Source organism: Zalophus californianus, chromosome 1, assembly GCF_009762305.2.
Source record: "Zalophus californianus isolate mZalCal1 chromosome 1, mZalCal1.pri.v2, whole genome shotgun sequence".
In the NCBI taxonomy this organism is placed as follows: Eukaryota; Metazoa; Chordata; class Mammalia; order Carnivora; family Otariidae; genus Zalophus; species Zalophus californianus.
This window is the reverse complement of record NC_045595.1, coordinates 108,581,868-108,602,961: the sequence shown is the minus strand read 5'-3', so window position 1 is coordinate 108,602,961 and position 21,094 is coordinate 108,581,868. Positions and strand designations below refer to the sequence as shown.

The 21,094-nt window shown below is 45.8% G+C and overlaps 1 protein-coding gene across 4 annotated transcripts in view; it reads right to left on the bottom strand.

Moving 5' to 3' along the window:
• Positions 1–2,566: 2,566 nt before the first annotated feature.
• Positions 2,567–21,094, bottom strand: part of ARHGEF26 (Rho guanine nucleotide exchange factor 26) — a 119,084-nt gene continuing 100,556 nt past the window's right edge. For 3 of the 4 annotated variants that reach the window (XM_027587239.2, XM_027587237.2, XM_027587238.2), the window contains exons 12-15: positions 17,896–18,105; positions 6,958–7,025; positions 5,330–5,434; positions 4,593–4,735 (exon numbers count right to left, since the gene is read on the bottom strand). In XM_027587239.2, coding sequence (XP_027443040.1) covers positions 4,593–4,735; positions 5,330–5,434; positions 6,958–7,025; positions 17,896–18,105 — 526 coding nt within the window. Of the gene's footprint in view, positions 4,736–5,329; positions 5,435–6,957; positions 7,026–17,895; positions 18,106–21,094 lie in introns of all 4 variants that reach the window. The other variant, XM_027587240.2, reaches the window with a different exon arrangement.

The window sequence follows — 21,094 nt, the reverse complement described above, 5'->3', positions numbered from 1 at the left end:
AAAAAAGTCATTGCCAAACCCAAGATCACCTATATTTTCTGTGTTACCTTCTAGGAGTTTTATAGTTTTGTATTTTACATTTAGATCTAAGTTTCCAAGTATGTGGTTATTTTTGTTATGGATTTCTAACCTAAATGTAGTCATAGAACTCTGTGTAATTTCAATCCTTTAAAATTTCTTGAAACTTGCTTTATGACTCGGGAAATGGTCAAATGTTTTAATATTCTGTGTGTTCTTGAAAAGAATGTATATGCTTAAATTGTTGAAGTGTCCTTGTTAAGCTGTTGTTCAGATCTTCCACACTTCCATAGATTTTTATCTACTTCTACACTTTCATGTAGCAAATGAGAGTTAAAAGTGTCATATGCTATGATTTTGGATTTATTTCTTCTATTTCTCCCAAATTTTGTTTTATATATATTGAGACCACATTATTGGGAGGAAATAGATATATGGAATTGTTACATGTTCCTGGTTCAATAAACCTCCATCATTATCTAGGCTCTCTCTGTCCCTAGTCATACCTTTTATCTTAAGGACTATTTTGTCAAATACTGACATAGCTCCATGTATTGACTATTGTGATGTTCTGCCCAGATCCTCCCTCAGGACTGAAGGACAATTCCCTTAGCTGCCCCAAGTGCTGTCCCATGACAGCCTTTACCTGTCAGCCCTCTGCAGGAATTGTCCTCCGCTGAAGAGAGCCGCTTCGCCCAAGGCCATTTCCCGTCCCCGGGGACAGCCTGCACCCTGCGACCAGTCAGAGCAGGTTACAGAGGTCCAGGGCCGATGCTCCCTCTCTCCCCGCTGTCCTCTGGGACGCCCACCTGAACCTCGGCATTCTCCCGCTCTCTGCTCTACACCCTTCCATGTGGCTGTACCTTCTTGTTCTAGCCTGTCTTCCAGTTCACCAGCTTCTAACCTGTTCAACCTAGCTCCGTAATTCCTAGTGCTGATCGGTTGGTTTTCCTCTCTTGCTTCTTAGAGTTATTAGTAGTGTATTGCATTTTAAAGTGTGGCTTTATCTCTCTAAAAATGGTAATGATGATTGATGTAGCTAATGATTTCAATATCCAGAGTCTCTGTGAGTATGTTTTTTTCTGTATCACTGATGCTGTGTCTCAAAGTGTTTGCTAATTTGCTGAATCTTTTGAGAATTTGTGTTTGGAAATAACACAACTAAGATAATGCTACCTTCCTTCACAGGAAGGTTTAACTTCCTTTTGTCCGGTCCGGAGTGTGCTAGAAGCCCAAAGGGCAAAGCTTGAGGTCCTCCAAGCTCATATCCTCACCCCAAAGCAAGCCCTTTGGGGATTCAATCCACAAGGGTGATTACCAGAGGCACTAAACTCGGCCCTGCATTATTTAGTACTCATATCCCCTCAAGTAGCTCTACCTCTGCTGCTTTCTAAAGCCCAGGGAAAATGTAGCAGCAAAGAGGGGAATGTATCTTGCTAGTTCCAGAGAAGGTACGCTCATCTCCTTCCTCTTCCATCATTACCTTGAGCAAAAATCCAATAAAAGATTGGTGTTTCCTACCACATGGCTGTATTTTAGTAAATACAAGACACAGGGAAACTAACTATCTAGCATTTTAAGGTTTACAGTAGTGTTGAGGGCAGAACTTTAAGATGATCCCCATTATTGCCGCACCTCCCGGCCGGCCCGGTATTACACCTGTGATTATGTTATATTGCATTGTAAAGGAATTTTGTGGATCTAATTAAGGTCACACATCAGTTGATTTTGAGTTAGTCATAAGGGTGATTATCCTGTAGGCATAATGTAATTACATGAGTTCCTTAAAAGCAGAGTTTTCTCCAGCTGGTAGCATAAGATGGAGTCAGAGTCCAAGTGTGAGAAAGAGTCAACATGCCCCTGGTGCCTTGAAGATGAAGGAACCCATGGCAAGGAATATGAACAGGTTCAGGAAGCTGTGAGCACCCCACACCCCTGGCAGCCAGCAAGGAAGCAGGGACGTTGGTCCCACAACCACAAGGACCTGAATTCTGACAACAACAGGTATGAGCATGAAAGAAGATACCACGCTCTGGCTGAGCAAGCAGCCAGCTAACACCTTGGCGTCAGCCTTATGAGACCGAGACTCTAAGCAGAGAACCCACTGTGCCATATTGGCCTTCTTCACCCGGAACTGTGAGATAATAAATGGATGTTGGTTTAAGCCATTAAATTTGTGGTAATTTGTTAGGCAGTAAGAGAAAACTAACACAGGAGTTTTTGCCTTCCACCAAGATTCACAGGGTGGTGGAATTTCACAAGCACAAAGGTTCGGATTCTACAGTTAAGGAACCAACCAACTATTTAAGATAAGCTCTTCTGTCGTGCAGTTTTGTGGAAACTATAAGAAACATCAGGGCCCAGCTCTTAAAATTGCTCCAGCTTTCTAGGGCAGCTGATGCCAACATGTACCCAACAGGGAAAGATCAGTGTCATTTAATGTTAGCTGTAGATCCCTTCTAAGTAGAACTCCGAGTTGACCAAAAATTCAGCAAATTATATACTTAAATACATGCTATAGTGAATTAAATCACACAAATACAAAAGAGCAAGTATATACAAAATCTTTATAGATTCACTCCACCAAAAGTATCAAGCAGTATCAATTTGTTGGGACAAAAATGAGTATTTTTGTTCTCCACAGGTCACTGAAGTCATTGTACAGTTCTGAGAAGCTATTCGTAGAAACTGTCCTATAAAAATGAAAATTCACGGTGGAAATGAAACTATGTTACACACCCGCTGTATAACAACATGACCTGGTAACAGTACTAACCTGTTTGCTAAATGAGACTTTGATTTATAAAATGCATGTATTTCCCAGCCTTTAACATCTCTACTTATAAATTAATTCACAGGATTCATACAATTGCTTTTAAGCTTCAAATGGATATTAGCAAAAATAACACAGAATGATCCCTTTGCAAGCAACACATTTATGTTCCTTCCTAAATGCAAACATCACATGAGATTAATTACAGTTTCTTAACCTCTCCTCTAAAAGGCCTGTGACATGAAAGAGGAGATCAACGCCTTGTTTTACCAACCTGGAGAAATCTGCTGCGTCCACTGCTATTACTTCATTGACTGGCCCAAAGCTCAAAGAACTCAGGGCCTGGCATGTCTCTGACACCCAGAAATGTCTGCATAAGTCAAGGAGAGCGAGCCAGGGACGAGAAGGCCCCGGGCGTACCACACTGGCTCACGGCTGAGTTGGCAGGATGCAGGGTGTGTGAGGCAAGCATACTTAGCTCCCACCCTGGGCTTCGGCTTTGCTCACTTCGCTCAGGATTTGGGTACCCGGTTGGCAAGCAGTAGGTGGGATATGTCACACACAGATGTGAGTCCTTGAATAATGTACGCTTTGCCAGGTCTTACCCCTCTATCGAAGAAGATGGAATAGAGAGAAGCCTAGCTGCCCGTACAAATCATTTTTCCCCTCTGTCTTCCAAACCCTCATTCCCTCTCTATGAAACGAACTACTAAAATCCTTTCTCCTTGCCTCAGGGGAAGAAATGAAGTTCTGCAGGCACCCAGGGTTAAGAGATCCTCCAGATCCAGCAAGCAAGACCTTCAGTACATATAAAATGGATTCCCGTTAAGACCAAAATGTTACGTTTCAGTTAGGTGCCATGCTGGCATCTTGATACCAAGGTAGGGCCTAATTTTACCTTGAGAGTGTGTTTCAGCCAATTTCCTGTTTAGAAACAGGAGTGGGAATAGTCGAAAATCTTTATTAAAGAAATTATAAGAGGCAAGATTATTAAAGGCAAAGCAGCCTCATGTCAGTTTATCAGCTCATTTGGGAACATTAATCCTATGTTCAGGATTTTTTCACTTATGTGAACCATCTAAATTCTATCTTATTTGAGTAGCCTGAGTAGGGTTTTATTAGGCTCTACTTATCAGAGACCAATATCGGGTCAGATGGGTTTAAAAAGAAAATCTCTAAAGTAAGCGTCTCTCCTACTAATGAGGAAAGAAGTGGCAAAAATTCAAGTGTCGATTTCCCTTTCTTGGGAAGAGGTTTAGAATAATTCAACAGCTCCCCTTTTGAGCTCTACCAGTTCCTCGTGAAATGCTCATAGCATTAGAATCAGATCTAAAATGTAAGAGGCAGAAAAAATATTTACAAAACTGGGCGTTCCTTAAACAAAGAGACTCTTGCCAAGACTGGGAGAACCATACAAAGGAAACGTTAAAAGGGACAGTAACATTCTTGGCAAAGTAGGAAAGAGAAAACCAGGGTACAGCCCCCAACATCCATTTTCCATGCCAGAAAAGGGTGAGCCCGGCCGGAGCTTCGGCCACCAGGACCCTGCAGCAGACTCTCCGCGGGCCTCAAGAAGGCTGCAGGTGGACGGTGTGCACACACTGAGCCTTTCGAACTCAGTGTATCCGGTAGCTGTTCTCCAGAGAGAGCAGAACCACCTGGCAAACATAAAGGCAAGCGTTGTCCCTCTTCCAATGAATCAGGCTGTGTTAAGAGGAACAACAAAGCCGGCCCAGAACCAACCAGCCGGCCAGGAAGTCGAGCAAATCTCGCGGTCGTGGAAGGCCGTTGGGGCGGGGGGCTACACGTTGGTTTCCAGTCCTAGCAAGCGTCCCATTCTCTCCACGTTCTTGTCAATTGTAGCCTGACAGGTTATCTCCTTGGCACATTCCATAGGAAACCAGCCCCTTTCTCCGTCTCGCAGCCGTTCCCCCTCATACCAGCCTGCAAACGAGAGCAGAGTCCTCCTGAAGCAACAGGGGTGTGGAGGAACTGGGACCCTGCCTGGCTCCAGGGAGGATGTCAGCGAACTTCAGAGGCAGCATCCCACCCCAGCTTGTGCGTGACGGATGAGGGAAGGCGAGGAGACAGGGGAACAGCAGGAACGGCCTCAAGAAGGAATGGATGACACAGGAGGTGGGACACCACCAGGGGCCCTGAAGGGAGAAGGCTAAAAAGAGCCTGAGAGTTGGGCCAGGCTGGGGGAGGGGATGCTGTACACAGACAGGGGCATCAGGAAACTGATTTTTTTTTTTTTTTTAAGTGAAGAAGGAAGAAGCTCTGGAGATGAGCACTAAGTCACTGGGGGACTAGGAAGGAAGGAAGGGAAACTATTCAAGGTTGCTTTTGAATAATATACCATGCGATTGCATTCTTATTCAAAAACATTAAAAGCAATAGTGTTGACAGAGGAAAGGCAGGTGCATATGAAAAAACCAAAGGGATATGGAATATGAGCATTAAAAACAAAATGAGACTCCTCCGTCCTATGGCACCCCAAAAGCTGCATCGGGCGTGCCCCTAAAAACCCCAACTCACCATCGCTGACCCGCTGATAGATGAGAACCACGTCCGCCACCTGCAGGGACAGTTCATCTGGCTGCTTGGCAGTGAACGATCTAATGATTTCCACCTGGGTCAGTGCTGCAAGGGAAAGGGGGGGACGCACTGAGCTCCCGGTAGCAGAGGAGAACCAGAACAGGTACAAATCAAATACATTTACTCGGTCTTTCTGTGCAATTCAAGGCCAGCATTGACAGAAACAAGCGTCTATCAAGCAGAAACTCTGTTCCAGGAACTGTCTTATTTGGCTAAGAGCTTTAGAACTTTAGAAGCTCAGGATCCAGGGAGGCCTTTTGTGATGCACGAATCCCCTCAAAAATAGCCATGACGAGCTATACACAATATAGCAGACAACAGCCATTGTGCATTAGGGAAACTGAGGCCAGACAGATCAGGTAATGTGCCAAGGCCACACAACTGACAACATCCGCAGTATACCCATTCTCCCCACTGCCATCCAGGGGGCCTCCCCAGCCCACCGGCACACAAAAGCTGCCAAAGACATTCAGAAATAAAAGGAGCTCCAACCAAAAGTTAGACAACATTTTAGAGTTCCCCCCAAAATGCTGAATCATAACAAAAGGATTGTAACTTCAGTGACTTGGTACTGACCGAGTTCCTAATTTGTTTCTCAATAATATAAAATTTGATTCTAGGCAACTTTTAAACCAATCACTTTAGCTTTGGCTCCAAGCTTAAAGCTATGATTTTTGAGTGCTCCCAGATAACCAATTTTGCTGCCCTGGTTCTTTCGATTTGACCTGCCAGCTAGAAATACCCAGAGAAGCCTAACGTCAAAGTTAAGAGGCTAATAAGCACAGGACACCAGCCTTTACTGCACCCATTCCTGATGCCCTAGAAGAATAAAATACATTTCCGTCATCTTAGTTAGCACTTTAATAAATAAGGTCAAAAGGAATGGTAAAGTAATTTTCTTTAAGGTTAAAAAATAACATTTCAGGGGCGCCTGGGTGGCTCAGTCATTGGGCGTCTGTCTGCCTTCGGCTCAGGTCATGATCCCAGGGTCCTGGGATCGAGCCCCGCGTCCGGCTCCCTGCTCCGCGGGAAGCCTGCTGCTCCCTCTCCCGCTCCCCCTGCTTGTGTTCCCTCTCTCGCTGTGTCTCCCTCGTCAAATAGACAAATAAAATCTTTAAAAAAAAGGTAACATTTCAGCTGAGATTCAGACTGTCCGTATGGAGAAGGCTTGAACATGCGACGCCTGCCCATTAGCAACAGCTGAAAATCTAAGAGCCTTCCAGGACAAGCAGGGCTTTGAACACAGGCTGTTCAACTTAATCCTGACAATAACCCCGTACCGTATATAATGATGCAGCGGACTTGCAGATGATTAAACGGGCTCAAGAAGGCTTTGCAATGATTTGCCACGTTTACACGACAAAGAACTACACCTTGGATCTGAATCCAGAGCCCCTGGCTTCCAAAGCGGGGATCACAGGGTTCTGTGATGCAGGGCGACAGGAAGGAACGCTTGGGCAAGAATCACAGGGAGCAGGGACTGCGGTGGCCAACCATTAACAACCTGGCGTCCAGCAGGGGGCAGAGCCCCTCCACGGTCCAGGGCCGGCCGCCCTCCAGGTACTTACAGGTTCGGTCCAGAGGTTGCTTCCCGCTGCTGTGTCCCAGGGCAGTTATCCAGCGGGCCCGTTCACTCCTAAACACAGAGGGCGAATCCAACTGAGAGACTCAAGGTGCTGGGACAAAGCATGCAAAGCCGCTCCCAGAAAATGGGAGCGATTCCCTGGAGAGTCAGGGGGCTGGCCTTTAGAACAGGGGGGTATGGGTTATTTGAAAAAGATCATCTGGGGAATCCAGGCTGAACGCTAGTTATTACTGTTGAATTCAGGCTGAACGCTAGTTATTACTGTTAAAAAGATTCTGAATGAATTTGGCTAATTACTGATTAAATGGAATTTCTCACAGGACAGTTTAACCTTTAATAAAGAGCTGATTACACCAACACATAATCACATAAAGATATTTAGTATACTCAATCTGATTTAACATTTCAAAAAAGCAAATTTCATTTTAAAAAATTCGAGTACATCAGTCTCTCTACATTCTCTCTTCCTCCCCCTACACTCAAACCATTTCAGAAAAGATGAATCTAGACATATTTCAAGTTGTTTAGTTCCTCTTACAGTTGAGATTGCCAAACATGAGCCTTACTGAAATAAACAAATTCTTCGAACTTTCTCAGACTGTTCCCAAATGATTAAAAGGACTTAATGAACAGAGCCAAAAAAATTTTTAAGGAAAAACACAACTGAGACTTTTTAAATAATATTAAGCTATAATTACATGAAACAGAATAATTATTTAACTAAAGGATCAGAAGTCTCAGATAAGCATTATTCCATAATACAGTTATCCCCAGTTTTTGATTTGGAAAGTCAAGTATCAGGATTGCAATTAATTAAATAAGGGGCGCACACACACACACACACACACACACACACACACACACACTTTAAAATCTCCTAAGGAGCACTGATCAAACCCATACTACAGGGGCACCTTCGGCTCAAGTCATGATCCCAGAGTCCTGGGCTCGAGTCCCACATCGGGCTCTCTGCTCAGCAAGGAGTCTGTTTCACCCTCTCCCTCTGCCCTACCCTCGCTCGTATTCTCTCTCTCTATTAAATAAATAAAATCTTAAAAAAAATAAATAAATCCATACTACATGGCAGATTCAAGCACCTGACATCCATTATTTCATGTCATTCTCCAAAAGCCCATTTAAAGGATGAGAAGGTTGCATGGAGGTCCTGAGGCGAGCTATCCAAACCAAGGTGAGTTTTGACTCTGCACTCTGCCTTCTCAGGAAGGGACACCTTGACGCCCAGTGCTTGAAAGAAATTTTTTTTCTCCTGTAACAGCCTGTACCTAAAGGTGCTTCTCGCTGTTGCCCCATCTTCACCGCCCCTCAGGTATCCTTCCATCTGGGCAGAGCAGACCGCTTGCCGGCCTGGGGCATGCCACGCTGTTCCACACCCTTCCCCGCCTGCTCTTCTCACTCTCAAGTAGGACCTTCCCTCTGTTTCTACCCATTACGCTCAATCATCATCAACGAAGAACATACATAAAACACCATGCTGATCTTAAGGGTATACAGAGGTATGAGTGGTTTCATAGGTACACCCAACACCTTCCGTCCCTTTCCTGTCAATAACCGCCCACAAAGGGAACCACCACCACCTGTCTTATGCGTTATGAAAATGGAATCCTATAGTATGTCCACTTTTGTTCAGCACGTCCACTCAGCTGTGAAAACACAAGCCTCACCTCCTCCAGGTGGCCTCCCCGGATGCGGGAGCCCACAGCCCCATCCCCAACCAGTCTGACAGCCCTGCTCCCATGCACTCCTCTGCACAGCACTATCATATTGCTGGCCGGCTGGAAGCCTCACGAAGGCAGGCATCTTGTCTGTTCAGTTCACTGTGTTATCTCCAACGCTGCCCGGCACATAACGGAGGCCTGTAGCCATCTGTTAACCTAAGGAATCACTGTCACTCGTCACGCACTGCCCCTCATGTCCTCACTCGTCTGTTCCTCCTCCTAGGCCATAAACGTCAGGAAGGCAGGACCTGGGTCTTGTTCTAAATAGTTATGGAGCACTTATGCGCCAGCTACAGTGCTTTTTTGTATTTTTCAAGGCCATCGAATTTAATCTTTACAACAATCTTGGAAATTAAATAGTAACATTATTATTTCCATTGTATTGTTCAGAGGACGAAGCTAAGTTTGGAGGGTTAAGCACCTGCTCCCGGTGGCAGGGCTGAGTGGTGGAGTCAGCAGATAAGCCAGGTAGTCTGCGGCCTAAAAGGCGATGCTCCCTAGCAGGTGCTCACAAAATAATGAGAGAAGTCAGGAAGGGTGGAAACCGCAGGGTGCTGAAAGACAGACTTATTTCAGAAACTGAGGCTGGGCCCCAGTCACGCCAGAGTGTCAAGGAGTAAGTAATGTGCACAACTGACGCAGACACTGATGGTACTGCTTGCTTCTAAAAACTCGACTACAGGACACAAAGGGCTTTAGGGCGGTTTTATAAGGAATGAGTACTTTATATAAAGCACAGCCTCCTTTAAAATGATCCTAAGCAAACACTTAAATCTTTGATATCATCTCTTCATCAGATAAGATCTATTTTTTTCTCGGGCTCACGTGGAATTTCCAAAGCACAAAGGCAACTGAACACTAAATAAGATCTGACTGGCAGAAGAACCGTTCAGCAAGAGAAACCTAAGAGGCCCGTGTGCGCCCCGTGCGCCACACCCAACCACGTGGGACTCCTCTTGGCCTCCCCGCGCATCTCCGCGTGGCCCTGACTCCCGTCTGCCGCCCTCCGCATCACTTCTCAGGCACAGCCCGCCTCTGGCATCCTGTGGCCCGTTTCAGGGACGGCCTGACCCTGCAGCCAGTTTCCAGAAGTCCAGATGAAACCTCTCACTCCCGCGGCACGCTGCCTGGATGCTAATGGCATCCCTTAGACACGGCGGCCCCTCACGGAGCCTCAAGAGGACAGAACAAGATACTCCTTGTTGCCCTCACTGAAAGGAGCCGCTTCTTGAAATGGCTTCAACTGAGCCAGTCCCTCCCACCCCCGCCCCCCTCACATGCCATCAAAACCGCACAACTCCACTGCCCCCCCCCCCGCCCCCCGGCCCCTGGGGGCCTCCAAGAGCCCTGCCAAGGAGCTCCTTCCCACTATGAAGCAGAAAACACTGCATCCACCCCAAAGCAGGGAGGAGACTCCCTCAACGGAAGAGGGAATTCTAAGAACAAGAAAAACCAGGGCATAGACGTACCCGTTATTAAACTGAGCTAGCAAGTGCGGGGCTCCCTCGAAGACAGCTCTTTTCTCCGGGGACAGCAGGAAACAATCGACGTGAATTCACAATCCGCCCCACTGCCAGTTCATAGACTTTTCCCTTTGCCCAAATAAAGCAAGAGAATGAGGAACAGTGCCGCTTCCGTGGACCACCATCCACGGAGCAACCCCTGCCTCTGCACGAGCCCTGTGTTAGGATGGGGTTGCAAAGTGAATAAAACAGGGTCTCTTGCTCTCTACAGCCTCCAGCATGAAGGAGCAGAGAGGGAAGAAAACAAACACAAAATCCAACACAGCGTGCGACGGGCTACGTGCGGTAAAACATTCTACTTAAAACACCGGGCACCCAAGGAGAGACAGAGAGGACTAAGAGACATTTGACGTAGTATCTGCACGTGAGCCCTCTCCTGAGCCCTACGTTCTTCACGCACGGCATAAAATTACGCACCCCCAGTTCCCTCCTCAGGAGTCAACTGCAGTCACACTGGGGCCTGCCTCTTATGCAATTAAGCGCAGTAGGCTTAAACTTAATTGCACAAAAGTCAAAAACACAAAGCTGGTATTCTCACTGAATACCAGCCATCTGCTAGAAAAGAGATGTGTAGTGAGAGAGCGGAGAGTGAGCTCCGAAACGAAGACGCAGGGCCAGAGACAGACTGGATACTGAAGAGCCTGGGGAGCATCCATGGAGGACTTTACCACCGAAGGGGTCTTCCTGAGCTTTCAACAGGAGCCAGCAGACAGCGGCTCTTTTTTTTTTTTTTCCCCCAAGATTTTATTTATTTATTTGAGAGAGCGCAAAAGCGATCACAGAGGGAGAGGGATGACAGAGGAAGAGGGTGAAGGGAGAAGCAGACTTGCCGCTGAGCAGGGAGCCCGATGAGGGACTCGATCCCAGGACCCCGGGATCATGACCTGAGCCGAAGGCAGACGCCCAACGACTGAGCCACCCAGGCGCCCCAGATGGTGGCTCTCTAACTTCCCTTGCAGCTCCCTTCCAGTGGCAGCCGGCCAACTACCTTCTGTGTTCCTTGCCACAGTCTACAAATTTACCTATGGTTCCTTTTGAAACTCCTGTACCCATGGCCTTTGGGCAAAAGTCCTTCGAGCCTCTGTGAAGGCTGGGATTGTGTGCATGGTGGTGGTTTCGGTTTGTTCCCTCACACATTCAGTTCAAACAGATGAGTTCAATGAACAGATCCACGAAAGAAAACCCAAAGGGTGAAAATGATGCTATGCAACAAAATTTAACAAAGCCGAACACACACTCAACTCACCAAATTTAAAAAATCGAACCAAAGCAAACTAATTCCCGAGGCCCACGACAAGAGTTCTAAGATTAAGATTTTATGACATGTTACATAATTAAAGCGACGATTTCTTGTGTGTCATATCAAATAGCTGACAAGACAGAGTTTGGCCTGGAATCTTGGCATAACCGAAAAGTGGGTCAATTCCCTTTTTCCTCAATGATAAAAGACCCACACCATCGCCTGCCCTCCTGTTTCATCGGAGTTGGTGGTGAGCATCACAAAAGACCAAGTACTCTGACGGGCGCTATACGATGTAAGAGATCATGCTTGGGTGTGGATTCCAGATGCATCGAAGGGGAATACTACAGCTATAATAAACCCATTTCTTTTCCATAGAAATTATCCTCGCTTGCGGATTTTTGCTAGAGGATGAAGGATAAGAGTATGTCAGACATACTATTTACAATTTTATTCCATCCCATTTACTTCCTGTTGTTAATTAAATCATTAACAGAAGCAGGAAGGCCACAAGACTCCCTGCAAACAATGCCCCTTTATCAGGAGGCCCAGGAACTGGTTGTCTGGACGGCTGACAAGGACCAACCACATCGGTGAGGCTTCTAGTTCTTTCAGTGAGGGAGAAATTGTGTGAACGATCTCAATTCTGATTATGGTTTGAGGTGATTATATCCTATAGCTAAACATAAAGGGTAAAGAAAATGTGTGTTCATCCCTGAACACGTCTGGATATCTCCCCAACCGCCCGCCGCCAGACCCAAACACCACGCAAATTCCACCATGAACCCAGGAGGCCGGGGCCGCCACTTGCAGCCCCCCACGCCTGTGTCAGCGGCAGCTGCCCCTGCGCTTCGTCTTCATGAAGGCAGACAAAGGGGGCTCTCCGGCTCCCACATTCCTCTAGAAAGGCCCAGGGGGAGAAGAATGACAGTGGTGAAACATTCGTCCTCTGTCCTTTTATACAGGATACGCCTTGGTATTTGTCACAGACTGCTGTCTCGTGAACAACGTGACTTAAGATCTTTCACGGGCACACAGAGAGAACACAGCCACAATAGCAAATATGGAAAAACAAGTGGAATTTAGAGAAAACTTGCTCGGGCAGCACAAAAGGGACAGTGAATATCCGGACAGAGAACAACAGGGAAGCAGTATTTTCCTCCACGCGGCCACTATTCTACCTTGCCTGAGATGCAGGAGAGCTCACTACATTCACCGTGGGTCAATTCCAGAAATATGCACTGGGAACCTGCTATGTGCAAAGTGAGAAAAAGACACAGCTGAGCGTAGGGATGAGTCATAAAACCATGCAAAACTGACTAGAGAGAAGGGGAATGGTTAGGAGGACACTACAGGGTGGCTCAAAAGGTAAGTGACACAGAGGCTCCTCGGTGGCTCAGTCGGTTACGGGTCTGACTCTGGGTCTCGGCTCAGGTCATGATCTCAGGGTGGTGGGATCGAGCCTCGTGTCGGGCTCCACGCTCATCAGGGAGTCTGCTGGAGATTCTCTCTCTTCCTCTCCTTCCACCCCTCCCCCTGCTCGCCTACTCACTCGTGCTTTCTCTCTCTCCCTCATATAAATAAATTAATCTTCAAAAAAAAAAAAGATAAGTGATACATGGGTTGTCCTCGGAAGGAGGCGGTGGCATGGAAACGAGGAGGGAGGCAATGGACTTCTTGTACAAAAAGAACTGGCAGATGATGGATTTGTTCCGACCCGGAGCATCACAAATGACACCAAGTCTCCAGACTGGATAAACGTGAAACGGTGCCAACGGCACCAGTTACAGAAATGTGCATTGAGGGAAAGCGCTGGGTAGCTGACTGGTTCAGGAAAGCGAAGAGAAATGGTTAGAAATAGAAGGAAAGCTCCCCCCGCTTGTGCGTGCTCTCTCTCTCTCAAATAAATAAATAAAATATTTAAAAGAGAGAGAGAGATGGAAGGAAAGCTAAGAGAACACGGATAACAGGTTAAGAAAATGTCAAAAAGGGGGTCAGGGTGAGAGAGCTGAATGGACAACAAAACGAAATGAGATGAAAGGTAAGGAAGGGCCGACTGCCGGACAGGGTAACCAGGAAGCTGCTGCGCATCTTTCGACAGAGCAGCCTCGTCAGGGCAGCAGAGGAAGAAGCCACAGTGAAGACCGAGGAGGAGCAACTTAACATACGGTGTTAGCTGCTCAAGCCTAAAATCCAAAGCACCATCCATTCCTGTCTTTCACGCACGGCCACGCCAACTCATCCAACCCGTAAGTCCATCACATTGTCCCTGCCTCCAAAAGAGCACGTTTCTATCTCCTCTCTCAGACCACGGCCCAGGCCGCACTCAGGGCTCCCCGTGACTACTGCAACAGGACCCACTTTGCTCTCCCTGCTGAATCTTCTGCCTTCATTCCAGTCTTCCCGGGAACTCCCTGCTACAGTTTACGAAGCTCTATCAGATGGTGGCTTCTCAAAATATGTGTGGTGAAGAACCAGTCCTCAACCCCCAACCCCCGACCCCATCCATTGTGGACCAAGTGTTCTTAGAAATACAACAAAAGTGAGTTACTGTTAATCACATGCTTTGATGCTGCAGACATGTCAAAATGCTGTTAAGTGCTCAACTGCTTCCCTCGGGCCCAGGCGGAGATGGCGTGAGGACTGACGGCCCACACGCCACACCGGAACCGCTCTGCTCTGAAATGCTCCAGCCTCCCCTGGCGTCTTGACCGCCCACTCTCTCTCTGCCGCATTCTGATCTAGCCATCTCCATCATGTTCAAGCCAAGTTTGACAACTTCAGACTTGTTTCCCTAGAAGTTCTGCACCTGCTGTTGCCTTCGCCTGGAACATTCTGGTCCTGCGTTTTCCCATGGGTTGACTCCTTGTCGCTCAGGGTTCGGGCCAAATGTCACCTCAGGGGAGTCTTCCTGGACCATCTATTCAGGATTTTATTACAAAATATTTCAAGCAATGGGATGCCCTAAATTAACCAGCTCGGTTTCCACAGATTATTTTTTTTTTCCCTTTTTAGAGTCTATGAACTGAGGAAAACAATCCACGTTTTAGTAGTTTTTCACATTTCATATTTCATAGCAACTGGCTTCCTGGAGTTTTCCTTCCAGATAGATGTACAACAGGGCCAAATGGCAAGGGAGGGGGGAGCAGTCTACTGAATGGCGGCTTAGATGATTAAAACTTGTTACCAGGAAGGACACTAGATTCAGGAGGGTCAGGGGTCTGGTCCCGGCTTTGGCAATAACTCACTTCCTGTGTGACTTTAAGCAAATCACATCACCTTTGTCTCATTTTACATCTGGGAGAAAAAATGAGGGAAGTAGAGCACAGACCAATAAATAGGGTCATCACCGATTTTACTACCTAAACAAGACACTTTTGAGAGTCAAAGAGGGTGCTATTCTTAACTCTGCCAGAACAAAAGATGTAATGCCGATCCTGGGGAAACCAAGACAGGAAACCCGGATGTCACCTTGCTTCGGCTCACAAGTGTATCCTTCTCTAGAAACATCTATGGGTGTTCACCTTCCTCATGTTCTATGGCTGACTCCATCTGGCGCATCCCAGGTGTTCCTTAAGTGCTCACCCCATTTCCTTTTTTGGTGAGCTTTTCTGAATTCTTTACGTAATCAAAGCTATTGCTCTGTTCTGCCATTTCACCACCTTATAATGACTGAACTGTCCTCGTGTCAAACAGCGATAGCCCTCCTACTGACAACAGTTTTTCCAAGAAGGTAAAGATTTAGGTACGAACCTCCTCCTTTTTCAAACCAAAGAACACGTAGCCAAAAGACCTATGTGACTAAAGTTCTGCCACGATTCAAAGGCCAGGATGGGGTGAAAACCTTGTTTGCCCAACCAGTTTGCCAACAGACCCTCTTAACCACATACAACATAAAAGAGAGGAAACTTAAGACACACACATTCACCTATACATTTTGCAAATCTTAGAAGCAAAGAGAACAGTCTACATAGACCAAAACTCTGATTGTCCGCCCGAAATCAGGTAAGCCCAGGGTGATCTGCACTTACCCAAACATGGCATATAACAATTTGCTAGACTTTTAAACAGTCAGTTGTTTTTTTCTAAGGAAAGCACATCTTGGCTATAATAGATTTTCTTTCAGCACCAGTGCTATTTTATGCCTTGAGTGCTTAAAAGGGTCCGTTTATTTACTTTTCAACTGTAAGGGAGCTGGTGTTGGACGGGAGGGCAGTGGGGGAGTGAGTCCTGTATGCAAGAAGACCTCTGCCCCTTACGGAATGTTCTTTTGCCATTCATTAAAGAACTACAAATCTGAGTCAGACCCATGGCTCATACCATTTATGGGTGACACAACTCAATATTCTGAGAACATGTCTGATTGAGGAAACGAATATCCATTCAGCCCATGGCAAGATCAAAAGGAAAGGCGGTGAACAAATGCTACAGAACGTCCCAGGAAAGGATCTAGCCTTGGTATACAAAGAACTGGACATGTCCGTTTACTTCCTATTCTCCGGGAACAATCTCAGGAACAAGTGGTGGAGGTTACATAAATTACAAAAGAGACAGGAAAAGCTCTGCTGAGATGTTGGCAGGACCTGAATAAAGAACAAACAATCCTTATAAACAGAGAGAAAAGGAAAACACAAAGCAAAACCAGTAACACTTTCACCATTACGAACAAAAACTGATGAGTGAAAATCTGTTTCGGAGATTTCCCTAGAATGTCTGGACAAGCACTCATCCCCAAAGCCTTTAAGACTCTTTCATCCTTAAAGTCATATAAGGGGGCGCCTGGGTGGCTCAGTCAGTTCAGCGTCCAACTCTTGATCTCCGCTCAGGTTTTGATCTCAGGGTCCTGAGTTCAAGCCCTACACTGGACTCCATGTGGGGCATGCAGCCTACTTTAAAAAAAAAAAAAAAAAAAAGTCATATAAGATCCAAAGCTCAGACATATGAAATTCTCTTTTTAAGAGAAGCTTCCCCAAACAGAGGAAGGCTAGATCTGCCTTCACTGGCCGAGGGGTTTAATCCCTTTCAGAGTTGAAGAAATGCCTTCCTGAGCTGGGGTCTTGCATATGTCTCCTGCTGGTCACCTGCATAGACCAGCTAGTACCATACCCACCCAGAGGTGCAAACACAGAGGAGCATGCCTGGAACGTGGCTGGGCTCTTTAGCAATTTCATGGAAGAGCTCTGGGACCTTAGAAAAAGGCATTTCTTTGTTTTATAAACAAACACATAGGATGAAGCTCCTTTTCTTACTCCCTCTGCTAACTCTCAAGTTCATTTGGAATACTCTACTTTGGCTATTTTCAAATCTCAAATAGATTTTACATCAACCTGTCCCTCTTGGTCTTCTTTAAGAGCCTTTGAGAAGTTACTTCTTATGCCAAAAGATAGGAAATGATCATTTAAAATGTTTTATGTGGATACTTGATAATTTTAATCTTTTTCTGACGTCTCTCTTTAATGACCCAGGAAGCACTGTTAAAATACTCTTAAGAAGGAGAGATACCTTCCTGGGTTTCCTTTCGTTAAGCTTTTGCTACAGTCTTAGGGCTGTTATTCAGCAGCTGCCGGTCCATTTTAATCGCACCACGTGGGATCCCTGGCAGACTCCAGTGGGAGGGATGTGGAGGATCCCTGAGGACCAAGGCTGAAGGGCTTCCTCTCTTCCTCTCCTGCTCCGCCCAACAGAACACCTGCCTGTGATGATTGTTTCAAGAGGACGCTTCCAGTTTCTGAACAAATAAATAGGTCAACAACCTCTAAATGGACCCAATCGTGGGGGGTAGACTCGGAGGTGAAAACCCCTTGCCTTCACCCACGGTGAGGCTGGCCGGCCCCCCAGCCACCGGGGCTCCAGCAGCCACAAACAGCAGGGCTGTTTATTTAATTTAGCCTCTGCATCAACTCTGACGGGAAAGTGGATTCGTGAATGTTCCCCCAAACTGAGTATCTCTTTGGATAGAAATCCTTAGGTTTTGTGCTGTCTCGTTGATGGTAGGTGATTGCAAAATGGCCTCAGCTCCCTCATCTAGGAAAAATTATGGCCTAGACTCAAACTACCAGGTGTCACCTACCCAGGGCTCACGGGTCATATCTTTATCCATGATTAAAATAAAGAGATTTTGAAACCACTCTCTAAATATAAAAGCACACCACCTAAAGCACAATGCATCCATTAGGAGTCATGAAAATGAAAATAATAATGTGCATCTCTCGAGACGTTGAGGGGATCGAATGAGTGAAAAGATGAGCTTGCGCGAACCACCTAGACCCAGTGCTTGGTGCATAGGAGGTCCTCAGCAAAAAACACACAGTGTTTATTCTGTGTTCTACTGTTCACTGTTTTCAGGGAGTCTTAGACCAGGGCAATGACGTAGGGAAGACTGGGAGGAGACGTTCTGAAACCCCGTCCCCGAACACACTTACTGCGTCTCAGCCCCGAGCAGCATCTCCACTTTCTCACTCGCGTGGTTACTGAGGACCGTCAGAGTGAAGAGGTGGCTGGCAGAGCTCTGTCTTGAATAAAGCATTGTGGCACTGTTCTTCCCTGGAGAAGAATTAAGCTCTTCGTTGTCACAAGATTCCACCAACAGCTGATCTCTTAAGGAATAATCATTGACATTGTAACTTTCTTCACTAAAAGGAAAAGGGAAAAGAACATGCCAGCGATTCAGTGGATAGGACTGTGACACTGTCAGTTTTCGCGTCGCCTTTGGGGAGAAGGTGATGGGGAGGAAGGAAGGAAAGGGAGAGGATGATTTATTTTAAAACATGAGCTGGAATCTGAATTATATATATATATATATATATATATATATATATATATATATATATATACACTGATTGTGAATCAATATACACTTCCCAAATTAGACCCGTCAATTACTATTTCTCTGTAATATGCTAAATTGTATCTCAGGTTTAAAAGCAGTATTAAACATAATTGTAAATGCTCTAGCTTTCACCTTACATTATCCTGGAACTGTTATCACAAGTGAGACACACATACGCAGTGGTAATGCTCGGATGGGTACGCTTCCCCAGTCTTCCCTCCGTCCACAGAATAAAGAGGGAGTCCCAAACCGATCCTGGCTCTGGGTAACAAGGGCTCACTCCCAGCCTCCAAACCACTAGGCACAGGACGGAAGAAGAGCCTCAGAGGTCTGCCTGAGCCGTCCTTCTCTCCCAACATACGTAGCCTCGCCACCTGCTTCAGAAACCACCAGCACTGATTTCTCTATCCCCGCTTCTGCCCAAGATCCCCAGTATTCCTCATTCCCCCGACTCGCATCCCCGTAGCACTGTGAACACGCCTAATCTGGTTCCACCCTCTGAGCTCCTCAGCTGGTCTCTGAACCCCTTCTACTGGGTCCTCCGGAAATAGGGCTCATGTAGGGAATCCAGCAAGATCTTATAAATCCTCAGCCTTGCCCTTGAACCCTCCCTTTACCTTCTTGCCTTAACAGAAATTTGGCTCTCCCTAGAAAATGTGGCCTCCCCTGAAGGCTCTCTGCCGGCTTGCCTCTCGTTGCTGCTGCTAGAAAATGATCACTTCCTCCTCCCAGAAAGTCTTTCGCTTTGAAGCTCATGCTGTCCAGCTCTATCTCACAATCAAAGTCGGGGACAGACTCCTGGACGAGTTAGGAGTCATCTGCCCTTACGAGTTTAGTTGCTGGCTCACGGTCTCTCCCCAACAAGACTTTCCTGAATTTCCACGGAGGGGAGTCTTCCATTACCCTGGCTTCTCAGTTCCTTGATTTCCCCTTCCCCAACCGTCTTATTTTCTCTCCTTCAGCTACCCCAGCCATCGTCATAACCTAGACCTTGTCATTGCCATCAACCGTAACCTCTCTGTAATCCCAGGGTCGATCACCCTCTCTGACCCCCTATCTCTCCAACTCCCTTCTTCTTCTAATCCTCAACCCCAGTGATTCTTTAGCCCACTGACTCTACCACCTTTCCCCTGTCCTTAAACCCTTCGTGTCCTCTCATTCATGCTTATTAAATTACCCAGCTTGGGTTTCTTGGTATGTAGTTTCAATCACTCCGTGCATACAATGCTCATCTCCTTGGCAAATCCCAGCCCTGGTTAGATCCGGCTCTCCCTCTACTCCACCTGCATCTATAACCCTCGCAGCTGAACATGGAAGAGCTCAAGAAAAGAACTACTGAATAAATGGATGATTACGCAATATATTCTAGGAACAAAATGGACTATTTACCTAATTTAAAAATAAATGCAAATGTATGAACTCAGAGAAACGAAGAGAAAAGGAAACTCCTTGTGTCCAGTCAACTACACTAGGAATTTCAGGATAGGTCATTTTGCTTAAGATTTCTTAGAATTTCTTTCATTCAGTGGTGGACATCTACCTATCAACCACTTCCTTGTAACTCTCCTTAGACAACTTTATAAAATCTTTTCCAAAATTTCGTTTGGTAGATACCCCCCTCAAAAAACAGCAAATACAATTATCTATAAAAGCAAAATACTTCCTTCTGATCAGGTCTAACTTGTTGCTAAGGCGATAATCTGTATTAACCGAAAGTTCACATGGCAAGATCATTTCCAAAGCTCTCCTGAAACTGCCTACAGACCAAGACAGCCATAGTCAGGATGTATAAATATATGAAATATTTCTCACATCAAAATAAGGTTTATCAAAGTTCACACAACTTTTATAAAAAGACAAAGCAGGATAATACAAGGATAATACACTTTACAAACAAATAAGGTTATATATATATATATATATATATATTTAATTTATATGAGAATGAGAGAGAAAGCACGAGGTGAGGGGCAGAGGGAAAATATCAGGCAGACTCTCCGCTGAGCACAGAGTCCGACGTGGACTTAATCCCACGACCCCGAGATCACGACCTGAGCTGAAATCAGGAGTTGGCCGCTTAATCGGCTGAGCCACCCAGGCTCTCCAGGTTATATTTTTTAAAGGCCAGGTTTACCAGAAACAAAGCAGTCAATTTTTGGCAGAGCAGGAAAAGTTTATAATGTTGTCTAGATATCTTAAACATCGATTTAACAGCTCAGGACTCGGATAAACACCAAACAACAAAACACAAAAGCAAAAAACCTAAAGCAAAACCTCGACAACATCAAAAACAAGAGAAAAAAACAAGATGAAGGAGGGCTTCTTTGTTACCATGCTCTTTCTGTTCCTCTGAATCTTTTGGTCCAACTCACAAGTTAAACAAGATGACCTGTTAGTCAAAGACACCCATTTCCAGTTAAAAATAATTCTGTTTGCTCAAACAGAGAAATCCAAGCATCCTAACGTTGTGTACGTGGGTATTTAGGTAGTGCCCCAACCAATGACATTGCACAGGTATTCTTCATAGTTCCAAAGAAATAAAAGGCAAAGGAATGTTTATGCCATAAAGCCAACATTCAAGATGACTCAAGTTCCAGCATAACTTGGTTCTACCTATTTGGTAGTTCCCACTAGAATCCAAGACCAAGAGGCCATAGGAAGGCTATGTAAACTAGCATGAATAAACTAGTTCAGTCTTTCTTTTCCTCTTGATTTTCTGAGTTCCTCCTTTCCCCAGTGTTTGTATAAAAACAAACAATATCCGCCAGTGTGTTTCATTAATGCTCTGAATC